Source organism: Patagioenas fasciata, chromosome 15 (genome assembly GCF_037038585.1).
Source record: "Patagioenas fasciata isolate bPatFas1 chromosome 15, bPatFas1.hap1, whole genome shotgun sequence".
Classification (NCBI taxonomy): domain Eukaryota; kingdom Metazoa; phylum Chordata; class Aves; order Columbiformes; family Columbidae; genus Patagioenas; species Patagioenas fasciata.
In genome coordinates, this window is record NC_092534.1 from 3,330,621 (window position 1) to 3,353,801 (window position 23,181).

A 23,181-nucleotide genomic window follows, 5' to 3' on the forward strand; every position below is an offset into this window, starting at 1 on the left:
GAAAACATCTTAATTCAAGTGACTTAAAATGGTTAGTAGTGCTATACGTATGCTACAGAAGGCAGATTGACAGAGAATGCCATTTTACAAGAGATTTGAGGTACCACTTCAAGGTATTGTTTTTGAGCATTTTCTGTAGAGCAGAAAAGGCTTCTCTAGGACAGATCAGTTTTCAGGCCTTTTTGAGATGTTCCACTAGTCCTATCTAATCCTCAGCTGCCCTGTCTCTAGAATGCCTATCAAAGCAAGATTTTGTGTTTTTCCTCGTTTGGCTTATTGCTGGTGACAGGGTTGGTTGTTCCCCTGAGTGTTTGCCCAGTTGGGCTGTAAGTAGCGACAAGCTGGACAGAAGCTGCCTGACCTGTGGGGTTTTTAGTGAGATAAAATCCTTTATTTCAGTAGCATCACTAACTTATCGAATTAGTCCTTTCTTGCAGAATAGTCATCCTACTGTTTTTGAAAAATATAGCAGCACAGTAAGTGCATCCCACTCTACTCCACCAATTTCCTTCAGTAACAAGAAGAAACAGATACTTAGTTGAACACAGCAGCTTAATTTATTTGGAAATATGTTTAACTTTGCTGAAGAGATTCAGTAGGTCTAGGGGAAGGTACAATAGAACCGTTTGCTGGTCAAATTGGAGATGAGTACAAATAGCACCTTAACACTTCTATTTTGCTCAATAGACCAAGATCCTTTCCTGAATACAACCATGTTTAGCAGTTCATTGAGGAAACACTATGTCAAATCCATCTTAATTTTTCTTCTTTTTCTGGTGCCTTCTTTGTGATAAACAGCCAGGATTTCCAGAAGAGATTTTTTGGGTGCTTTGGTCAACCAATGTCCCTCTTTTGCACACGATAACAGCTAAAAATTGGCTCTTAATGTGGTCACCTAAGGATACATGTCAGATTTTCTGCTGATTTTATGTATGGGGATGACATAATGTGTTATGTTCATGGCATCACGGAAGTTTAAGCCCCTTGTTGTACTCATGAATACTCTGTGGTTTAGTCTGATCTTTAAAGGACCAAGATTTTTACGCACTTAATTCTTTCTTAATTTGTTTAATTACAGCCATTATGTTTGAAGGAAGCCGTTAGGGTTCTGCTGTGTCTGATGAACAGCACTGTACAGAGCATTGAACACAGGTAAGAATCTGACCTCACAGTCCAAACAATCCAGGATTTTATCGCTAAGCAGCATCACTGACCCCCTTCCAAAGGAACCACTGGGGAACTGCAGGCAAGCACCTCAACCTGCCCAAATAACAGAACGGAAGCATTTGCTAATTAAAACAAAACAAACTCACGCAGAAACTTTTCAGCTCAGCCAAGCCAGAACTTCTGAAAATGAAGTTCTCTTGCACTAACACAGCTGTAGTTCCAGTCCCTTTGGGGCACTGGCTACAGTGGTGCTGCATGCAAATTTACATATTCACACTTAATGTGTGTTGATTTTAATTAAGGGAGGGGGCTCTGTGGCCTGGTCATGTGTTACATCCCAGAAATGTCTGGCTCCTTTTCCTGTTAATTGATTTTTTTCATACAGACCTATGCTCTACTGATTTCCCTTTTCTTCCCAAGGGGCTGTAGATGCCGCGCAGCACGCAGGGAGCACCCCGACCATCACCACAGCCTGGCTGAAGCATTAATGTGTGTAAATCGCCTCTTGCCTTACAACAGCCGCATGTCAAGTCCTTCAGGACTTGGTACTGGTGTTCACAATACTCAGTTTTAACAGATGATCCTGGAAAGGCTTGAAGTTTGGTGCTTTACTAGTGAGTTTTTTCTTTAACTTGCATTTGCTTTTGTTAAGGGCACTGAACACCTGCCTCTTCTCTTACAATACTGATAATTCCTGATGTCTTAATTGGATACCAGCAAATTCAAGAGGCTGATGAATTTTCCAGAAGCCAGTGGGTGTTTTCTGCCCACCCCTCCCCCCCCAGCACATGTTCTCCCTGCAAAGCAGTTTTCCCCATACCTCAGTTAATGTACACAGGTGCCTTATGGAGTCCAGCCTGTACCAGATACAGCAGGTATTAACAGCTGCAGAGCTTAATGGGATGTTGTATCACCACAGATGCAATAATTTAATGATTATTCAGCCTTTGCATATGTTTTGTCCTCTTTCCTGCATCTTTGGTTGATGTCATTTAAGTGCTTCATGTCTTACTCAAAACCTTTTTGTGTTGTTTTCTCTCCTTGATTATTAAGGAACTTAGTGATGAAGGTTCTTTGTGTCAAGTGAGCATGAAGTTCTGAAACAAATTACTCTGGAAATGCAGTAATTCATCGAATCAGTCTGATGTTGGGGATTAAGTTTTATTTGTACACGAATAGTCTGAGTTACTTTAGATAGTATCTCCTTCAACCTTAGTAAGATGCTTTCTTGCTCTAAAAAAATTACTGTTTATCCTTTTTTGATTAACTGCTGTTTGTTTCTCCTTTCCTATAACCGTGGTTCCTTTGTATATAAGTGCACACTTCACTTAGCTGCCTTCACAACGTGGAAGTTCCTCTTGAAAAACTTTATTTCAGGAACTTTTTGCTATCTGTTTATTTCTAAGCCTGAGATTTTCATGTTAGATCCATGTACGTTTATGTTACTATTTACACCTATCACAGTACACTTATGGAATACCATCACACAGACAAGCCAGCTACTGACAGCTAATATAAAGATATTAGATTCCACAAGGTTTAATCTGCATAGAGACCAGAAACACATTTAATGGTGAAACACGGGTAAGTCTTTCTGTATTTCCCCTCAATTTTAAACCCATTTGTATAGAATGTGATCTTCTTACCACAAATACCTACTTCTGTATTTGTACATTTGTCTTGTACTCAATTTGTCTTGGGTGGCTGGTGTCTTCCTATGCTTGCTAGTTTGTATTTCTTATGGCCACAAAATATGCCTTTAATAGTTGTTTTAAGTATTCTTTAAATATTAAGTTTTGTCTTCCCCTCTCCTCCCAGCGATACGTAATTTTGTACTGCGTGTAACTTCTGAGAGCGGACAAAACTCTGAGTGATTATTTCTCGGACTCCATGTGAGGTGGAGATCTACAAAAGAAACGATGCCTCTTTGTGCTACACCATCTATTTGCCGATTGCTGGAGCTCTGCTTGCTGAAGCTTCACCAGAGATTTATTTTCCCTGGTGCAAATAGTATTCGTTTGACTTAATTCAGAAATCATATGGGATATAAAAATCTAGCTACTTGCAGCATCCTTGTCACTGATGCTCATTCTTAGGAAGAATTAGGAGTGAAACTGCACGTCAAAGTAGTTGAACATCACAGGAGTTTGGGAAGTATTTTGTACGCAACGTTAGTTATCCTAAAGTTGCTTCATCTATCAGTTGTGCTATCTACAGCATTGCTATTTGTAGCTCTTGTTTCAAAAAGTAGCCAAAATGGGATGTTCCAGCAATTGCTAAGTGCTGTTTGTCAAGGGGGAAAAATGTACAAAAACTTCTTACAAAGTGGTGACCTATTCAGATTGCTTTTTCACGCCTTACTGGATGAAATATAACCTCGTTTCGTGTTTATCACTGGGGGTGTTTTTGTTGCCTCTATTACAGATCTTTTCTGGTCACTGGACAGCCACTATATAGGTTTCTTTTGTTTTTAGGCATGCGTGTTGAGTGATCCATGCAACAGTGAAGAACCTGCTGTTGTATATTCCACCCGTTACTGTGGTACCAGTTGCTCTGGATTCTGTCAGCAGGACGCTGTTAGTTCCCCTCTCCCTCCAGTTCCATTCAATGAAAACATTTGAAAAGACAAATGTAGTAGCCTTGGGCTACATGATGTTGCATTGTGTGGCCCCACAACAATCTTTGATAATGGCCAATCCTGCCTTGGCGATGGTGGGCTTGCTTGGAGGAGGTTCTGCCTTCTTTTCTGCTGGGCTGCCTGCAACGTTCAAAACAGGACACCATTAAAACCAAGAGCTGCTCAAACTTTCTTCCTACTTGTGGCTTAAAGAACGCAAGCTTTCCCCACCCTCCTCCCCTGGGATTTTTAAACTCTTGTTTGAATAACACATCTACCACTCTGTTAGTAACCAAGCTGGTATGTGCATTCAAACTTCTCTATTCAGGGAAGGGGGTTAAGAGGGGCTGAAGAGTCCAGACATCTTGATGGGAGGGTAAACCTCTCCCATCTTGTTAAATTCAGGAGTCCCTGGTCATAGCCATGGGGTGAGATAACAGGTCCTTTCACAGAAATTCATCTTAGTGCATTGACACCCCAACTGCTAAGGAGCTGAAGAACAAGAGTATCACTAGAGTTTATTCTCTCATCAACTTGGATGTCATAATTAGGAGAACAAGATAAAGGTAGGTTTTAATTTATCTCTAACATTGTGTTGAAAATAATGATATAGGAAGTAAATTAACAAGGGAGATGAGTTGTGCTCCCTGTGACTAAAAGGGTATAAATAATTCTTGATGCATCTTAAAATGTCTCTGTCAACCTCGTACTTGAACTTCACAGTCATTCCACGTCCCTCTGGAAACTCTTTAGCAAGATCTTGATCTGTGCAAAATGGTGGTGAGTTTGGATACGAACCTCTTGAGCTGGTGGATCAGATTCAATTTGTAAGAAGGGCACTGCTCTCACTGGACTGTGTCCCTGCCTCGGAGCTCAGAGCCAGGTCACAACCAGCCGGGTAACTTTTAGAGCTCATGCTGTGACTGTTTAGTTTGAAAGCCACAGCTAAAAGCTTCCAAGTGATCATGTAACCTGCTTAGTTTCTGAGAAATCAGTGTGTGTGCAGTTCTGTCCATAAGTGAGTTGAGGTGATAGGAAAAAACCTATTTATGTTGGTAACATGTAAGAAATTTGGGGTGGCTGTTGAAGTTTAGTGTTTTCTCTAGTCTCCATCTTCCTTGCAGTAAAACAGGCCAACTTAGCTCCAGGTATCCTAGCACACATATTAAGAGGTTCTTCCTGGTTATTTTTGCAGAATCAGGTAGGAAAATATAGGCAAAAATAAATCCAGTTGCTTACAAAAGCAGGTTGTGGCAATACGTATATTCAAATGTACTTTGAATATTTAAAATGTACAAAGCAAGTTTCAAGTGCCCACAGATTACTTAGATTCGGTTTTAAGGTGCAACAGGGCACTTGAATTCAAAGTGCCCAGCAATTGCTGACGCACTCCCTTGTTTCAGGGTGATCCAGTGGGATTAACCCAGCGTGGCCTTGGAAAATGCTCTTTCATTCAGTTGTCTTTGGAGTTTTTCCTTTTTGTGGTGTGTGTTTTGTTTTGTTTTCTCTGAATGTTTAGGAACTCACTGGTAGGAGACTGTGTTGCTTTGTCTAAGGGTTTTAACTTGGTGCGAAGGAATTCAGCCATCTCTTTGTCTTCTTCTTTCTCGCTGGTGGAGAAAAAGGAAAATAAAGCTGTTATAGAAATAACAATCCTTGCTCTATAAACGGGACAACAAAGCTCGAGCAGCTAGGATCAAGTCACTAGTAAACAATTCACTACTTTGTTCTTGTTAAAAACACTTAATTTTCCTGCTTATTAAAGAGCGAAGTTTTGCCTAAATGAAAACAAACTTCTTGTAGAATTTAGAGACATTTTTCCCCAAGGTTCTTTACTTGTCTCTCATAGTGTTGGGTTCGTTATCTTGACTCATCGGTGGATTTAAACAATGTGTCCCCTATTTGAAGCTGGTCTCACAAGTGCTTTGCCATGGTTCCTCTGCAAAGGAAAGCAGAGGATACAAATGGGTGTTATTGTGTGCCTTATTTTTAAAGGCCTGCTCAGCCAAAAGACTGGATCTCATGGTTTTCTGCTGTTAGTGTTTATCGAACCAAGTACCTTTTTCTTTGCCTGAACATAAGAGCATTAGGCCCAAAATGAAAAGATGGTGTTGCGAACCTTGATTGTATCTTTTAATGATATTTCCAGGTTAGTTTCTCTGCTGTTTTGTTATTTAACCATTAACAATGAGCGTACCGACTATCTCGGTTGAGAGGAAAAGCAGCTTTTGTCATCAAGAGTTTGAAATAAAAGCCTCAGGTCTTCCTGCCAATGCGAGTTGACACTAATGTATTCCCATCTGTGTGGTGCACAGCGGCACGTTCTCAGTAGCTTACAATTATCGTCTGGCTGCTGCCGAGGTTTTTGTGATTTGCACATCAAACCAGTGTTGGAGAGCTCGGGACTGTGAGCAGCTCAGGCTCCCTGGCAGCTGCCAACTCTGGCGAGGGCTCTGAGCTCTGTCCTTCACTTGCTGCGAATTTCAATGTGTTAGAAGAGATATTGTCATTTAGGATGAATGGGCTGATGAGCCTCCAATCTTGGCTGTTAAAAGAGCCAAGGGAAGTACCAGCAGAACTCCAACTACTTGTGAGCATTAGGATCTCTCCAACAGCTGGAAATGAACTTTTGAGGAAGGTTTCTCAGCAACTTTGGGCTAAGATACAGACAAGAAACCATTCTGAGCCTGTTTATGCTTCAGGTGAGGTAGACCTGTGTTAGTGATTGCATTCTCACTTTTTTTGCTATGGTAGGGTGAGAATAGTAATAATAAAACCAACCATGTTAATATCCAAAATCTGCCTTTTTAAATTAAATGTCTATAAAAATGCCCATTGCAGAATTCCATTTTGTGTGTACTTCTTGTGCCAAGAGGGTCCTCTGGCAGCAGCAAAAATCCTTCTCTTTTTAATGGTAAATGCCCAGATGTTTTCTGCTAGGAAAGTAAGAGACCAAACTTTGCTGCAATCAAGAGACAACTGAATCACTAATGGGTTAAGCAGCCACAGCAGTGATCTAATGTTTTGCCTATGGAACTGGAAGGAGGCTTTTAACTAAGTCATTTTAAAGGACCAATTCTCTCTCATGTCAATGTAAATTTTGTCACTCACTCCAGTGTGACATTAAGACTTGTGAAATCTCACTAATAAGTTCAGTTGCTTTTAGTTCTTACCGTAATCTCTCCACCTCTGCATCATCTACAAGAAAATCTCTTTTTTGTACCAGTCTATGGATCTTCTGGATCAGTTCGTCCTCTCTTTGTTTCTCCATCTTTGTTTTTTCTTTTTCTGGTCAAAAACAGAGAGAGACCATTACTGTGGATTTAGGAAGCAGGGTGGGGCTGGGGGGACACTGCAGATGTCTAAGAATGAATTGCTGATTGAAGTCAATGGTTCTTCAGACCTGTATCAAAAATAAATGAGAAGGTTTATTTTCATTGTTCTTCAAAAATCTGAATAATTAGCATATGATATAATTGGCTGTTCTGTAATGATGAGGTTGTCTGTAAACAACCATTTTAGCGACATGAAAGATGTGCCCGTCACAAACTAAAACTCCAGAACGTGAGGTGTTAGAGAGCTGTAGTTCAAGGTTATAAAGCAAATGTAGTTAAGACAAACCTTAAATGTAGCAAGTGGAGCAGAGAGGAGAGAGCCAGAGGTGAATCCCAGGCCCTGTGTTTCCTCAAGAAGCTGAAATTTTGATTAGCTGAGAAGACACATTGCATTAAATCAAGAATTTTGGTTTTGAGCAGTAGAACTCCATTTAGAGAGCCATAAAATGAAGTACAATAGGAGCTGCAAGGAGGGCAAGCTGCCTGCAGTCTGATGTATCTGAGCTAGGTGATGTCTGCTGATTGAACTGTTATTTTCAACAGCTAAATAAAACAGATGTTTGAAAACAATTGCTTAATACGTCTTAATCTTGAGTTATAGGCTTCAGGACACTTACTGCTGGGAATTTCTCCAGTAAATCCATTTCTTGGTGAGATAAAAGCACCTTGAAAATATTTGAGACAATGAAATTTTGTAAGTCAATCACAAAGTCATACTCCTCGGAGAATTTTAAATGATGGTCTGGTAGAGGAAATAATTTGTAATATAACATAAGGCTGCTTTGTCTGGGATGTATTTCCGGTGTTAGATCTTTTAGAAATCATAAAGGTGGTTATTGACTGCTATGAAGACTTCAAGACTTCTACATCGTTACTTATGGAGAATTCATGTGATTAATGCTGAATATGTAGCATAGAAAAAAAGAATGCTTAGAAAATACTGAAGCCAAGGAGCAGGTATCTATACAAATCCATATGCTAACAGGGAAATGATGATCAATATGTTATGAATGAACCCAGTTCTGGAAGCTGTTTCTCTGGGTTCACACTTAGTTCTGTGTCAATGCAGCAGCTCCTTTGTCTTCATTGAGACAAAATTTTTCTTCCTGTGAGTTAGAGCAACAAAGATGCTGGAGGGAGTGGAGCATCTGCCGTGTGAGGAAAGGCTGAGGGAGCTGGGGCTCTGGAGCTGGAGGAGACTGAGGGGGGACTCATTCCTGGGGATCAATATGGAAAGGGGCAGTGTCAGGAGGATGGAGCCAGGCTCTTCTGGGTGACAACCAGTGACAGGACAAGGGGCAATGGGTGCAAACTGGAACACAGGAGGTTCCACTGAAAGATGAGAAGAAACTTGTTCCTGGTGAGGGTGTCAGAGCCTGGCCCAGGCTGCCCAGGGGGGTTGTGGAGTCTCCTTCTGTGCAGACATTCAAACCCGCCTGGACACCTTCCTGTGGAACCTCAGCTGGGTGTTCCTGCTCCATGGGGGGATTGCACTGGATGAACTTTCCAGGGCCCTTCCAACCCCTGACACTCTGGGATTCTGTGTGATTCTGAGTTTGCCAAAAGGTGGTGCTGCTGGAACTGTGCAAACTTACAATTTTGAAGTCTGAGATTTGCAAAGTGCTGAGGGGAAACTGCTGCCTGTGTATCTCTGCTCAAATCTTTGTGATTGTAAAATAGCTTCTAAAATGTTTAAAAAAAAAAAAAACAAACAAACCCACACCAAAGAAATGAAAACTGCTCAACCCTAACTGTAAGTTAAAGTCTGGGTAGGAAAGCTGCAGGCTAGGGGAAGTGAGGCAAGGGGAATCATTCACATGTATTTTCTACGATTCATAATCCTTTCCAGTACCACTTAAACCAATAATGTATCAATAGTGTTATTAGAAATTAAAAATGCAACCTCTAAGTAACTAAGAAGTGCAAAGAAAGAAAAAAGATTGAATCCACTTTTGTTGAGTGTGAAGAAAAGTGGAAAAGCTCTTGTACAAGAATATGTGGCCACAGAGCAGACCAGTTTCCTCGTTGATGAGTAACCTGCTCTCTCCTTTCTGGGGAGCAAGTTGCATGATAAAATGGGGGAACGAGGGGTGGAAATGAGGGTAACCAAAGGAGAATAAAAACTTGTCCTTAATAATTAGGCAGCAGCAAATTATTTCTGAAGGGTGCTAGAGGCTGTGCAGTAATACTTCGCGTAAATAGCCCAGAGCAGTTGCTGAGTGGTTTGCAGGATCTGTCTGTACTTCTTTCCTGACCAGAGCAGGGCTGCTGTGGGTGACCCAAACCAGCAAAGCTGTAGTGAAGCAAATTTCCACCTTGTTTCCAGCTGGAGTTTGGAGTTAAGGACAGCAAAACTGCCCGCAACTCCATTCCTCATTGGAGTGGTGAACTGCAGAGAATTAAGGCAAAACGCAAAGCAGACTTGTCCTTTGCTTCTTGTAGAAACCCAGGTTACTTTAGTCTAGAAGGCAGATACAACTACAAGTATGGCAATGAATTTGTACGTCTAGGAAAAGAGCAATCACATTCAGAGTGATGGTTGTAAATCCCTCTCCATTCTCCCTTCTATCTTGGGTATCTCAGCTCTCTATCTTTGCTACCCGACAATCTCTGTGCCACTTGGTTCCCCTGAGATTTTCAACAGAGTACAAGAAGTAAGCAACGTACACCTTGTTTCAGTGATATTTGCAGGGTTGCTGCCCAGGGAGCAGGGAAATACAGCGTGAAAAGAAATTTAGAGACCAGGAGATTAAAGATGGGAAGGAAAACAGGAAGAAACAAAAAATAAGGACTAGAAGAAAGAGATGAAACTCTGCCTTGCGGGGAGATTTCTGACTATTGGGGCAGAGGTGTGTTCCTGACCCCAGCCCCACCATTTTCATAATATTGGGTTGGAGCGAGACGTTACCTGGGATTGCTACCAAACTCTGCAGCTCTTTCTTAAGGTTCATGATGTCTTTGCACAGCTGGATGTCATCCATCCTGTGGAAACAGAAAACGCGTGGTCAGAGATGTACCAACTCCATCCCACTTTGATGGGATTGGCCAGATGTCATCTGACAACACAACCATGTCCCGGGCCAGCGACCTGTGCAGCAGCTTGAGATGCAGAGCTTTAAACCTGGATACTGATGCTGTTCGTTCACTGATTTTAACAGACAGCAAAAGGTATTTAACATTAAGTGTCTGTTGAGCCCTTGATTACTTGTCTTACTGGGATCTGATTTGTGTATAGGTCACATCGGTCACTGCCTTTTGCTTTCTAGAATGTTTGGTGACATTCAGTAATGAGCATCTGTGTACTTAATAGTAATTAAAAAGCAGGTGTGCTGCATTGCAGATACTGCAGCAACAGGTTCTGCTTGGGGAAAGAGCAAAGGTGAGGGTAACAGACCCTGGGATGGGGCAGCAGAAGCTGATACATTATTTGGCACAGCCAAGACAAGGTTTATATTTTACTCCTAATTGTTTTTGACTTTACTGATAACTTAGCCCTGATACCAAAGATCTGGAAACTGTCATAATTTAGCATCAAACCATTTTGGGGTCTTGTGCCTGGGTCAATGTCTTCCATTGTTGATGTGAGTGCTTAAAATCCTTGATGTGTGCAGGAAGCCTGTTAATGTAAAGACACAGGAGAGAGCTAAAAAAATTGTGTAACATTAGCAGGAACTGCACCTTCAGTTCTCATAGGAACTGCTGCCTGTCCCGAGTGCTGCTGTACTGGATTATTGCCCTGGAAGGGAGCAAACTTCAGTGTTACCTTCCTGGCGAATGTTTTATTTTAGTGTCTCAGCTGTATTGGCTGCCATGACTTGGGTGTTGGTTCTGAGGGCTGGAGCATTTTGAAATCACACCCCGAGGAATACAAAATTCAGCCTTTGTGATCATTTGTACATTGTTCAGCTTGGATGTCACTAACACGACCCTTGCCCTTAAATCTCGGAGTCCTTGTTTCATCACCCTGTGCCTGAGGGTGGATTGCCTGTTGCCCAAGCACCTCAAATGCTGTCAGAACAGGGGTTGTCGCAGGGGTATTTGCAGAGAGGAAACACAAGAGATTTGTGGGTGAGAGAGCACAAAGGATGATGCAGTCATCAGTAAGTGAGGAGTAGAAAAAGCAGGTGTTTCTCACACAAATATTACTTTAATCACAACCTAAGAGCTTTTATTCTCCCTGCCGCCTCTGCAGGGAATGTGGGTCTCCACAGGGAGCTGCCCTTCTGCTGTGTTGCTTGTGTTATTAAAACATGTCGATCCCTTTATTATTTGCTGCTTTGGTTAACTCCATCTTGCCTGTTCCCCTACTTTCATTGTGTTATGACAGCTATTCCTGCTGCCTTTTTACTTCTCTTCCCAAAATATGACAGTGAAATACCTCTGATAATAATCCTTATTGCCGATTTCTTGTTTAGGTGCCGCTGTCACCTCTGCTAGAGATCTGCTCTCCATCCGTCTGTCGTGTAAGACATTTATTGGGAAGCTCGGTGTGCTGCCCTTGGGGCTGGCCCTGGTTCCGTGCTGTGTGTTCAGGACCCTTGGAGGCAGAGACATTTATACTGATGATTGTTCTTACTTGGGCTCCCCTTATTATTCATGCTGATCACAAGCAAAGCCTGTTTTACTCTGGAGATCCATCATGCTAAATGGTACTGAAATTACTTTTACCAATTAACAATCTTAAACACTGTTCCCTCAAGAGAATCAATATTCAAAATGTGCTGGGATGTCAGCAAGCCTCAGAACTCCTTATCCATTCAAAGTTCATGCAGTTTGGGTGTCATATTAATGTAATGAGAATTAATATATTTGAGGAAAACGACCATGGTTAAGGAAGATGAGTTTCTTGGTGAGAAATGTTCGGTATTTAACTGCTGTATTCAAATGATATCTAGAGGCCAGACTCTCATATAGCGAAAAGAAGTGAGTTTCTACAAAAGTGATGTCTATGGCATGGGGAGAGAGGATATTCTATTCTTCTGTAGTGGGAAGGTTTGGCTTCATTCTGGGAAGATCTGTAAGGTATCCTAATTAAAACACTTCACTGTATCCCTCCTCAGGGAACTCCCAAAAGCTCAGGTCACTGCTCTTCTCAGGATTTTCAGGAATTTAAAATATCATTGGCAGTACGTTCCAAGTGAGCAAGATCACCAATGTTCAGCAGTCCCTATGGCCCCTGTGCTCCATTTGTGGCAAAGGTACTGCTTTGTAACTCACAGGAGAGAAGTAAATATGTGGCCAAGCACTTAAGGGCTGTAACAGTTCTGTGACAATCTGAATTTCCAAAGTCATAAGCCAGCTGACCCCTCTGAAGTCCCAGCTCTGTAGGCTGGTGCGTTTTGATGACGGACAAAGACTAATCCCACCATCTGGAACAATCCCCTTAGGCACATGGAACGTCTTTCCTCCCATCTGTGTCAAACAGCCTTTGTGTTTCATCCACTCCATGGTGCTGATTAGGAAAAAAAAATTAAAAAGCTATGGTTAAATGACTGAAGAAGGGCTATGGGACATATTCATAAAAACCACGTGAAGGCTTCATCTGTCTGACTTAACAAAAGCACTAGGTAGAATTGCTTGTGATGATAAAGCACATCACACATCCGTCAGCAAATAATACTGAATGTAGGGCAAACAACTGCTGTCCTGGGCAAGAGTTACCATCTTGCCCTCAAAGCAAAGGGAAGAGGAGGAACCCCTGGGAAAGGAGCTCTTGGAAGGCCATTCAGTCTGTACTGGTACCATGAACCTTCCTTCCCTTGTGCTCTGGTTCCTGGGTGCAAGCAGCTACAGGAGGCCCTGGAGAAGTCTGCGCTGCTTCTGAAAGAAAAGCACATCCCAGTGGACTTCTCATTTGGAAGCTGGATAATCAGAAGGGTCTGACTGCGAGCATACTTGTGTTACCATCAGACCTCTTCAGGAAGTAAAAAGAGCTCTTGGGAATCTTAAAGAGAGCTGGAATCTGCAGAGTGGAGAAAACAAAACTCCTTTGGGTCCCCTAACCTTCTGTAGAGAAGCTGGAGAAACGCGCTGAGCCTGATTCCACAGCACATTCCTCTCCTATGTTATGAGTCAAATCAGAGCACGAGAGGAGAAGTTACACAGAGTGTTCTCCAGCTTATTTAAGAGCACTGTGATGTTCTCTGGGCAGCCAGTGCTCTTCTCGAAGGGGAGCAGCACAGCCAGGTCTGTGTGGAATGCAGTGGCTTTTCCCTGTATCTATGGTATAGGGTGCTGAGATGCTGCCCTCCCGGCCTGTTTGTTACCTGCAAAGCTGCTCCAGGCATCTGCTTAAAATATGTGATAGACAAACAACCTTTGCTAACCTGCCCATTCTCTGGAATAGATAGCACATTCTTTCCAGTCCCTGCAAAATAATTTTTGATGTTGTAGAAAAAACGTTAGTAAAGTAAAGAGCAGCTACAATATGTCAGTTTTTTTCCCCCAAGCTGAGCTTTAAATGTCTGCCCAGCAATCTTAAACATGTGAGTTATGAGTATGATAAAACATTTTTCTTATTAAGAGTCCAAATCCATTCCTGGAGTAATTGCAAAAGTATTGAGCTAGAGATGAATTCACAGTGTGTTTTCATGTATTCCTGATGCAGTCTGCAATTCTGCTTTGCTGTTTCTTGATGGCTTATTGCAGGAAACCTTCTGTGTGCTTGGAGATATCACATAAGCACGTATTATTCTGTTCTCTCTTGGAATTTCAAGCTATATCATCAAAACCTAAAAGCAGACTCTCTGTTTGCCCCCCAAAAAAGATAAAATAGCTCGTAATGAATAAACAGCGTGAACAAAAGATTTTCTAAACATGTCACAAAATGACAGGAAAATAAGTGGGTCGGAAGAGCCGGCGGTGATGTGGCTCAGTGACTCAGCCCCAGTGCGTGTTTCTGCGGTCCGGTTACCGGGAGGAGGACGCTCTGAGCACCGTCATCCCCGTGAGAGCCACCAGTGAGGTGACAGCGTGAGTCACCTCAACCAAGCACCATCTGGAGCGAGGGGGAGCGGGGAAACGGGAGCAGAGCTGCTGCTGGGCCGGGTGGCTGCGGGGATAACGGCAGGCAGGGCTTGGAAATGAAACGCTCTGCACTGGACATGGAAGTGCTGTGTTTTGTTTCCATAGGAATTATTCTGTAACAGTTAATTTTTTCTGTTTTCAGCTGAGGAAGAAAACGAAATTCCCTAGGGTAAGAGCCAGATACCATCTAGAGCATGGATGGAAAAAAGAAAGCAAAAAGTAAAAGGCAGTAGGGAAGTCACTAAACTCTCACGTTAAGGGTCAGCCAAGGAAAAAGAGATGGCCAACAAATCTGTTGGATGCTTAAGATCTGAGAGTAAGATCTATTAATAACAGGTACAAAAGCATCAAATACCTTTTTCATTGATTTCAGGGCCCGCAGAGCGGTTCAGCGTGTCTAGTGAGCTGTTGCCTCTGCTGATGGCTTCCAAAGCCAGAAATAGATCCATGCTCCCTCTGGCACGTCTGTCAGAGGAGGTCAGAGATGCTTTTGTTTTCTGTTATTGCATTAAAGTGCTTGAAATCAAAAAATGAACGTAGAGTGGTTTTGTTGCTTCCCTACCCTCTCTTCCAAGAGGGTTTGAAGGCACTTAGGTTATTTTTAGTTCTGTTTTAATATATTCCTATCCCAGAAGTAAAATGCTTGTAATTGTTAGAGTTTCTGAAGCCTGGTAGTGCAGGTCTAGGAGATGGGCCAAGAATCAGATGTCATGGGAAGCTGTGAGTTGACATGATTGCCTGTATCTGATCTCAATACGGAGGTAAGAAGATGATCTGGGTGGTGTCACCACTGAACCTGCTGAACACCAGCCAGGAACAGCCAGTAGTGATGGTGAAATTTGGGTGCAGAAATAAAAGAATTACTATAGCCAGAGGGGGTGATGTGTTGTCAAGCTGAGGATTTGTAAAAATACAGCCTGAGAAGGGACATCAGTGGGGGCTGTCTTTGGGAACTGGGGGGGTTCAATGACCTGCCAAAACTGTGGGGAATGTGCAACGGTGAAAGTATTCTGGGAACACAAGAAGTTCACGTATGCCACTCTTCTCCATTTGACTCCATTTTGTCCCTGTCAATTCACCTTCATTTTTTAAAGCTTCTAATTATAAATCTGTGAAATCACAGGCAACGTGTAATGAATATAGCGCACGTTATCTGAGTCATTATGGGTGTGTTTATCACCTTGTTATTTAGCTCAGCACCTGGTGCTACTGGAAGACTCAGAACTGGCAATGAAGAGAACAGATTGCTGACCCGCCTGCTTGGCACGTCAGGTTATAAATCAAAAGTCCTAAAATTAACTATTAAAATAAATGTGTCTGATGGAAGGACAGTGGATAGAAACGCTGGACCACAACTCGGAAAGTGCAGCTGTAATTCAGCTGTCGTTTTGGCCAACTGAAGATGGCAGGACTTCAGAATCTCTGTCCCTGCAGATCATATTTAAGGCATATTTCACAGAAATTCAGAATAGCATCTGAAGAAGCTGTCTATATTTCATTCTCACTGACATCGTTGAATCCTCTTGAGCTTGGCCATCTCCTCTGCCAGTTATCAAGGTTTACTGTCAACTTCAATAGTAACAAGAGGAGTTTTCCTGGAAACACCCCAGTATGGAGAAGAATATTTTTCTACATGGCAAAAATTCATGAAGTTCATTTGTCTAAAAGCATACAATAGAGAAGTTCCATTTAAATTCAGAAGTATGTAACCCTATCGCAGTACCATCCAGAAGACTGAATGTAAGAACATAGGGACAGCTTACGCCCATGGTTCATTTAAACTGGTCTGGTAGTTTTAATTTTTGTTATTAGGCAGCAGAAGTAGGAAGCTCTAGGTTTGGCCATGTATTGTTTCTAACAGAATTGATGATGACTTTCCCTCTTAATTTGCTTCCATATTTGACCTTTTCTTATTTTTGAAACCAGAAGAGCAACAGTTTCGCATCAAAGCTGAAAAGAATAGAAAAGGTACCTGGTATAAAATTAAACACTGAGAGTCCATTTCAGGACTTGTCAGTTCACTGCTGAGTCACCACTGATCTATATTCTCCTCTTTATAGCAGGAGGCAAGTGAGAGGGAGCACTGAAACCCCACGGGTCAGGAGTTACCCGTTCTCTTTACAGAGCATCCTCGCCTGTGGGAAGATCAGCTGCGCAAAACAGGGGGCACAGGAACTGAGAGTGCTGTATATGCATCATATATCAGGCATACTTCAGCTTGGATACGTGGTCTCATGGGAGACAATTAATTCTACCATCCACTTATGCAAACCAGAGCCCAGGTAGCTAAGAACTCAGAAAACATAAACAGTGTGGGATTAAAGGTTACATTTGGATCTACACTGCTAAATTACTGACCTAAAAATGACTAATTCAAAAGATTAAAGATACACAGGGCTGCTCCCTCTTCTATTGACAGCAAATTCTGACAACCACAGCATATATTCAATGTAGAAAAAGCTATTTAAAAAACATTTGCTGTTAAATCATTATTTTCCTAGTTGTCCAGCTGAGATAATAATGAGAATTCCTCCTTCTGCATTTTTCTTTCTTCTTTAAGACACAAACATCTCAACTAACAGCTACTAAGTCTACAATTCATTAAGAACTTTGCTAATGATATGTTTATCATTACACACTACTAAAAAACCAACATTTTTCCTTTCTGAGCATTTTAATGTAGCATTTTGACTACCACACAGCTGGAAGTTTAATGTCATCTTTTCCTCTGGGGCTGATTGCTCACTGTCAAACAGGGCAAAGGAGACGGGTCTGCAGAGACATCACACCGAACACAGGCGGTTTTCTTTCCTCTTTGAGAGCTGATTTGTATTTATACTCCCAGCTTAAAGTGCACAGGCTGGAGTTTTGCAATTCTGTCCTGAAGTCGTGTTCCTGAGGCTCCCACCCCAGAATGGATCAGTGGGACAGCCAGGGTATCCCTTACCAGTCCCTAACCTACCTTATCTTACGAATCCAACAACCCAACGCGTATATTTATTGAAAGATAAACGTCATCACACTCCTCTACAACATCCCAGAGTGCCTCCTCTGACCCTAGAGCAAGATACAATCAGGCAAGAATTCACAGGAAGTTGTATTGTTAAGGCTATAGAGCTGCGAAGGAGAAAAAAATTATTACTCCTTTCCACGAGAAGATAAATCTTATCAGAAGACACTGACAACAACTCTATTAGTGAAAAAAAATCTGGTTTTGTTGGTGCACTCTAGTAACAGCTGGGTGCCAAACTCCCAGAAAGTACTAAATGCTGTGTATATAAATACACAGCCCTGAGAGAATTCCTTAGAGGAGAGAAAATCAATAATATACAGCACAACAACAAAAAGCAGCAGAGAGAGAATTAAAACTAGCCAAGAAAGGAAAAGTCAGGACACCTGCTTGGCAATATATAGAAACCCATGAGTAAACACCGTTATCCATAGCTTTCACAGCCTGGTTCTTCACTCTCCCTCCCTCTCACCCATGCCAGGGTGATGCTCGCTGTGTGTCATCATTGCCACATGTGGCATTGGGCCACTGAGAAGTCACAGGTGATGCTATATTAGTGAGTCCTGAAAAACAGATAAACATATTTGGTTGAAAAAGTAATTAAAAATTGAATTTTGTTCAAACAAAGCAATCACGGCTGCCTTTTCTCTCTTGAGAACAGAAACACTCCACGTAATAAGCTTTGCAGTGCAGTGTTACCTTCCCAGTCTAGCCAGTAATGGGAGAGTGACTGTTTCATGTTCCCACTTCATGTAAATCTACTAGATTTACTGCACTCATTCTAAATTAAAACATAAGGTTTCTAAGCTGGCTTATTGAACGTTTTCATCACCAAAGGAATTAACCTCTCACTTCTACAGTTCTTGTGTAGCTGGATGCTGCTTCACTCGGCAGCGGTCGCATGAAGCAATTAGCAGACGCACTGTTTTGTACTTGAAAATACCAACGTGCTGTGCAGACTGCAAAAGTCATAAAGGCGAGAATCCTGTCTGACCTCTGGTGATGTGTCCTTGGCCTTAGAAGGAATATGGACTATAAATGTTTCTCCCTCAGGAATTTGCCCTAAATTTGAGATTATGTCCAAGACCCTATAAAATAACTAGTACTGACTCTCCCACCTCTACCACTTCTAGCAATGGGTACATCAATGTCACAGCAGTGAAAGAGAGATTTATGGGGTGTTTATGAAAAGTGGGAAAAAGGTAAAGGTTAAAAAGGCACGTAAAGAAATAGGAAGCCCGATAGGAAGCAAGAAACTCCCACCCCCCCAAAAAAAACCCAATATCCCCACAAAAAACCCAACAACAACAAAACCCTGGGATTAATTATGCACTCTGGGCAGCTAATGAAGCTGTGGGACTCCTAACATTAGTTTATTACCATGGTAAAGCCAAGCTCCAGCAAACTTATCTACGTAAACGGTAATTGTTCCTGGGATTACAAGTAATCAAACATAATAGTGTAAAATGGTCTAAAAACCAGAATGGATCTGTGGAGAATTTGGATGGTGTAGATATTACGAGCACTCTGGAGAAGAGGGAGTCATCTAAGAGTGTGTACTGAGAGCGCACAATGACCAATTTTAATTCTGCTAAGTCAATATGGAGGAGAATTTGGCTTTTTCACAGTATTAGTTTAGCAATGTAATAACCACACAGACATTAAGCAAATACTGTATGCATTATATTGATAATATTTTTACAGATAAACCATGTTTAATGAGGTAAGTAAAGCTGTTCTCAATAACTGCCTAAGACAACTTAAGAGGGCTATTTAATATCCTATATTCCCATACATTAAAAAATTGCATGGCAGAAATAACCACTCCCGAGACAGCCATCAGAGGTTCTTCCACAGTTTTAGTTCAAGGTCATCCAATATAACAGGCTTCAAGTCTTGCTTTCCACTGGGAAAGCCAGCAGTATCGGGCACAGGGAATACATTTCATGATGACCGCAAATGCTGCTTTATAGGAACTCCACGTCTTTTCTGTTCATAGGCTTAGGCAGCAACTGTGGGTGATAAGATCTCACCTATACAATTAATATTTACTGTGTCAGAATGTGCTAATACATTTTAAAATGCAAGATTTTTGCACTATAAATGACTTTGAGCTTCAGTTTTGAGCCGTTCCTGTATCATACAGAGGTCTGAGGTTTTGCTGCCTGTCTCCTGTCAGCTAAATTGAGCTAACACATGCATTACCCATTTTTACGGTAGATTTCCATGCCCCACACTGACAGGAATCCTAAACTGCTTCTGAAGCCACACACAAGTATCCATAGCAATAGCACATTAACTGTGCAATGAAAAGGATGCTGCCTGAGCAGCTCCCTCGGTTCCAGGGTCTGTTATCTCACCAGGAAAGAAAAAACAGAAGCGGGACAGGAGAATCAGAGAGCGTGCACGTTCTGAAGTGGTATGTTTGCTTTCCTGAACAGCAGAGACAGATTGAAAACTTACAGTTTGACCCAAAACTCATTTTATAGAGAACATTTTAAGAAATGAGCCAAGAGAAGCCTGAGAAGCGAATGAGGGGGAATTCTAGCTAGCTGTAAGCGGAGGCTTTTCTGTACATATTGTCTCCTTCGTATCAATATGTGCTGAGTCCTCAGCCTTTCTGGAAATAAACCCAGAAGAGCTGGAGACAGCATATGATGACTTTAATCTATATTTTCCTTTCCTGGGCTGGCTGGAGATGGTCACAACAGCTCCTGGCATAGTTTAATGACATTTCACAATGTTGGGAGCATAGAAGAAGAGATGCTACAAGCAGCCACAATTGCTGCACAATGAGAAGGCCCAGGATCCGAGGCAGCGTCTTGAGACAAAACCAGGATTCGACAATGTCATTACAGAGCGTGCATCTGCTCTGCTGTGATTGTGGTTGCCTGAGCTAAAACGTGATCGCGCAACGTAAATCATGGCATTCCCTTATTGAGGAAGGCTTGATTTTATAATCTGAAAATTGCATGCATGTAAACTTCAGGTAATTCTTCATAGCAAGCAGGTATTCAGCTGGAAATAGTACAGACTTCCTGGATATGAAGAGTACAGATGTCTTCAGCTGCCCTCCTTTTCTTCTTAAAGAAGGAAATAGCAGCATGGAGCAAAGGACAGGCTTACAAACGCTAAGACTTGCACTTTGCACAAACGTCATGACCTGTTGATTGGTTGCTTCAGCTGATTTTGCTTTATTTCCTTGTAGTGATAAAAATAAACCCAAGAATTATCAGAAAGCTGGCTTCTTTTAAAGCACACACAAGATGAACTATTTCACCGTGGCACATAGCATGTAATCTGCTTAATAGATAAAAGAGTTCAGCTGCTTCCTTTGCTTTTCAAAACAAAACATTTCAGGAGACAGGCTAAGAATGTGCTGCCACACATCTCATTTTATTGACCTTCATTCAGCAAAATTAAGAAGCTGTGTTTTGCAATAAGAAGTTCCACAAATTTGAAAATCAGACATGTCAGCTGGAGTTTCCCGTACTGTATGTCTTTGTGCCGCTTCAGAGTTCCACAAAGTTATATCGTTTAAATGTATCTTTAAGTACTTTAGTTTTTAATTACTGAAATGAGGTCTCACGTTATGTTCAGTATACCAGTAAAGAATTTCCACTTTTATCTGCGACAAAAGAGCGTACAATGGACTACAAAGCAGTATAAAAGAGAGAAAAATCACAGGTATTGAAACTGTACAAATATTTGTGGTCTTCACTTAAAAAGTTTCAGTATTTCATTCTTAAACAGGCTAAGTCCTGTTTCCATTCTTCTCACTGAATGTTCACTTTTTCTGTATGTTTGGGAAGATTTTCTTTAACACAATGATAGACTACAGAAATATTGATATTTGTCTAGGAGCAAGCACAGGTATTGCCCTTCAACAGTAAATTTATAGTCTGTCACTGAAAACCAGCATGTGTAGCTCTGCGGGGCTGTGGACAGTACCTGATTTGGGGGCCTGCTACAGAGATGCTACTACTCCACCTTCTTAAAGATGCATCTTCTGAATTTTGAAATAATTTTCATGTGTGTAAGTACACACCTGACTTGTCCACCGCTTGGGAATTGTGCAGTTTCTGGAAGGTGTCTGTCAGTTCAATTTTCAGAGCTGTGCCCCATAAACTGCACTGAGTTGGGTCTGGGCTGGAGCACGCGGCCTCCTGGGTGCTGCGCTTGGGTGACCTGAGCAGCGAGTGGGTTTATTTTTATTGAAGGACTGGTGGAGGACACATGCATTGAACAGCCCTGCATCAAAATGTCCCCCGGTTTTCAAGAAGATCTCCTGGGATGGAGCCAGAGTTCACTGCAGCCAGGGGCGTTGGAGGTGGTTGCTGGAAAAACAGTTTTTTGAGGCCTTAGCTGGTAGCTCACAGCCCTCTATGCCACACAGCCCAGCAGACAATTAGAGGAGCACACAGGGTTTGATGGGAAGGAAATGAATTCCTCCAAGCTGTCACAGGAGGAAGGTGAGTGTCAGGGGCAGGGTCGCTGCTGCGGCCCCACAGCCAGAGCAGCCATTTTGTGTTGTGTAGTTGAGCTGCCCCAGCATGGCGGCCATTTTGTGTCCTGCAGCTCTGCAGGGGAAGGGCCCCTATGAAGGACTCTCTCTAAACTTTAAAAATACACTGTGGCCCTTATTAAAGGAATTCTTTGCTGCCCTCTCTTTAAGCAGAATCATAAAGCTGCAGGTAGGTGAGGTCTCTTATCTGGTGAATGACTTTCAGTATCATGTGAATTACTGCTGCTGATTTGGCATCCAAATCTTTTTCTAAAGGTGGAAAATTTCTTCATGAGGAGATTAACCTTTCGTCAGTAGCGCAGGGTGAAGATCATAAGTAATTTTAATATCCAGTACAGGACAAAGCACTTGCTTATTCGTGGTGTGACTGTTGCAAAGAGGTGGGGGTAATTAATAAATTAAAAAAAAAAAAAAAACAAGCTTTGACGTTTTAACTCAATCACAGAAATGTATGTGAAATTTGTTCAAATATAATTGAAATTTTCCTCACTTTTAATTTTGAAAACTGAAAATCCAGGACTGTTGAACTAATTGTATGTTTGATAGACATAGGCTAACAGATGAGACCGATGTATGAAAAACAAACCACATATAGTTTTGTATGTTTTTCGAACAATCCTCTCTACTACCTCTTAAGTCTAATACTACCAAATCCTTTAATTTTTCAGTTTAATCCCACTGCCTGACTCTCAAATACTTCAGGACTTGCTTTAAAATCATACTGATGATTAAGTCTGTGGCTTTTATTTCTTCACCATCCCACTCCTCCTTTCACCCCTGCAGGGTGACACTTCTAAAGCTTTTACTGATGATCAGCTGCTCAGTAAACATTTTATTTAGATCCTGAAGTGTTACCAACTGCGAGCACTGTCATGTAACATTTGTGTAGTGGCGTCAGAGCAACGTACTTCATTTTATCCCTTTTGTTGTCCTACAGACTTCATTAGTCATTGGTGTTATTTTGTTCAATGAGGAGATGGAATATGAGCCTCATAGTATTACTATGGTAAAAAAAAAAATCATGGGTTGGGTTTTTTGCTTTGTTTGGATTTTTGTTTGTGTGGTTGGTGGTTTTTTGTGTTGTGGGTTCTTTTGGTTTCTTTTCCTGGCTGATATGCTAACCTGGAGCAGTTCTCTGCCAGATGCCCTTATGTTATGGCTACTGCATTTTGGGGGAAAATGTTGACCTAACAGTTAAAGACAACACGTGTTGTTGCAGAGCTGTTTGAAACATCAGTAACGGTAAGTTTTATTATCATCCCATCTCAATCTTTGGGCGCTTTCTTCAAGGAAAACAGTCATTTCAATTAGCAATCTCAGAGCAACTTCCTTCCATGGATTAAACCTGTGCTGCTCTGACAGGGGAAGAGCTTGCTCTGATTTTAATCAGCAACAGGTCTAGCTTGCAGAGTTTTGTTTTCTTATTCTTATTCTTGAGTGTGAATATTGTTAAAATAGAGTGTCTGTGCTGTGAAGAGTTGTGGTAGTTGCTGGTGTATGT

The 23,181-nt window shown here is 41.7% G+C and overlaps 1 protein-coding gene across 1 annotated transcript in view; it reads right to left on the minus strand.

Annotated features, from left to right (window-relative positions):
- Positions 1–534: 534 nt before the first annotated feature.
- The window catches only part of BMERB1 (bMERB domain containing 1), a 49,042-nt gene continuing 26,395 nt past the window's right edge, over positions 535–23,181 (minus strand). The window contains exons 3-6 of the mRNA XM_065850744.2: positions 10,028–10,101; positions 6,958–7,072; positions 5,312–5,394; positions 535–3,925 (exon numbers count right to left, since the gene is read on the minus strand). Of these exons, the coding sequence (XP_065706816.1) occupies positions 3,813–3,925; positions 5,312–5,394; positions 6,958–7,072; positions 10,028–10,101 (385 nt within the window). The 3' untranslated portion in view covers positions 535–3,812. The remainder of the gene's footprint in view (positions 3,926–5,311; positions 5,395–6,957; positions 7,073–10,027; positions 10,102–23,181) is intronic.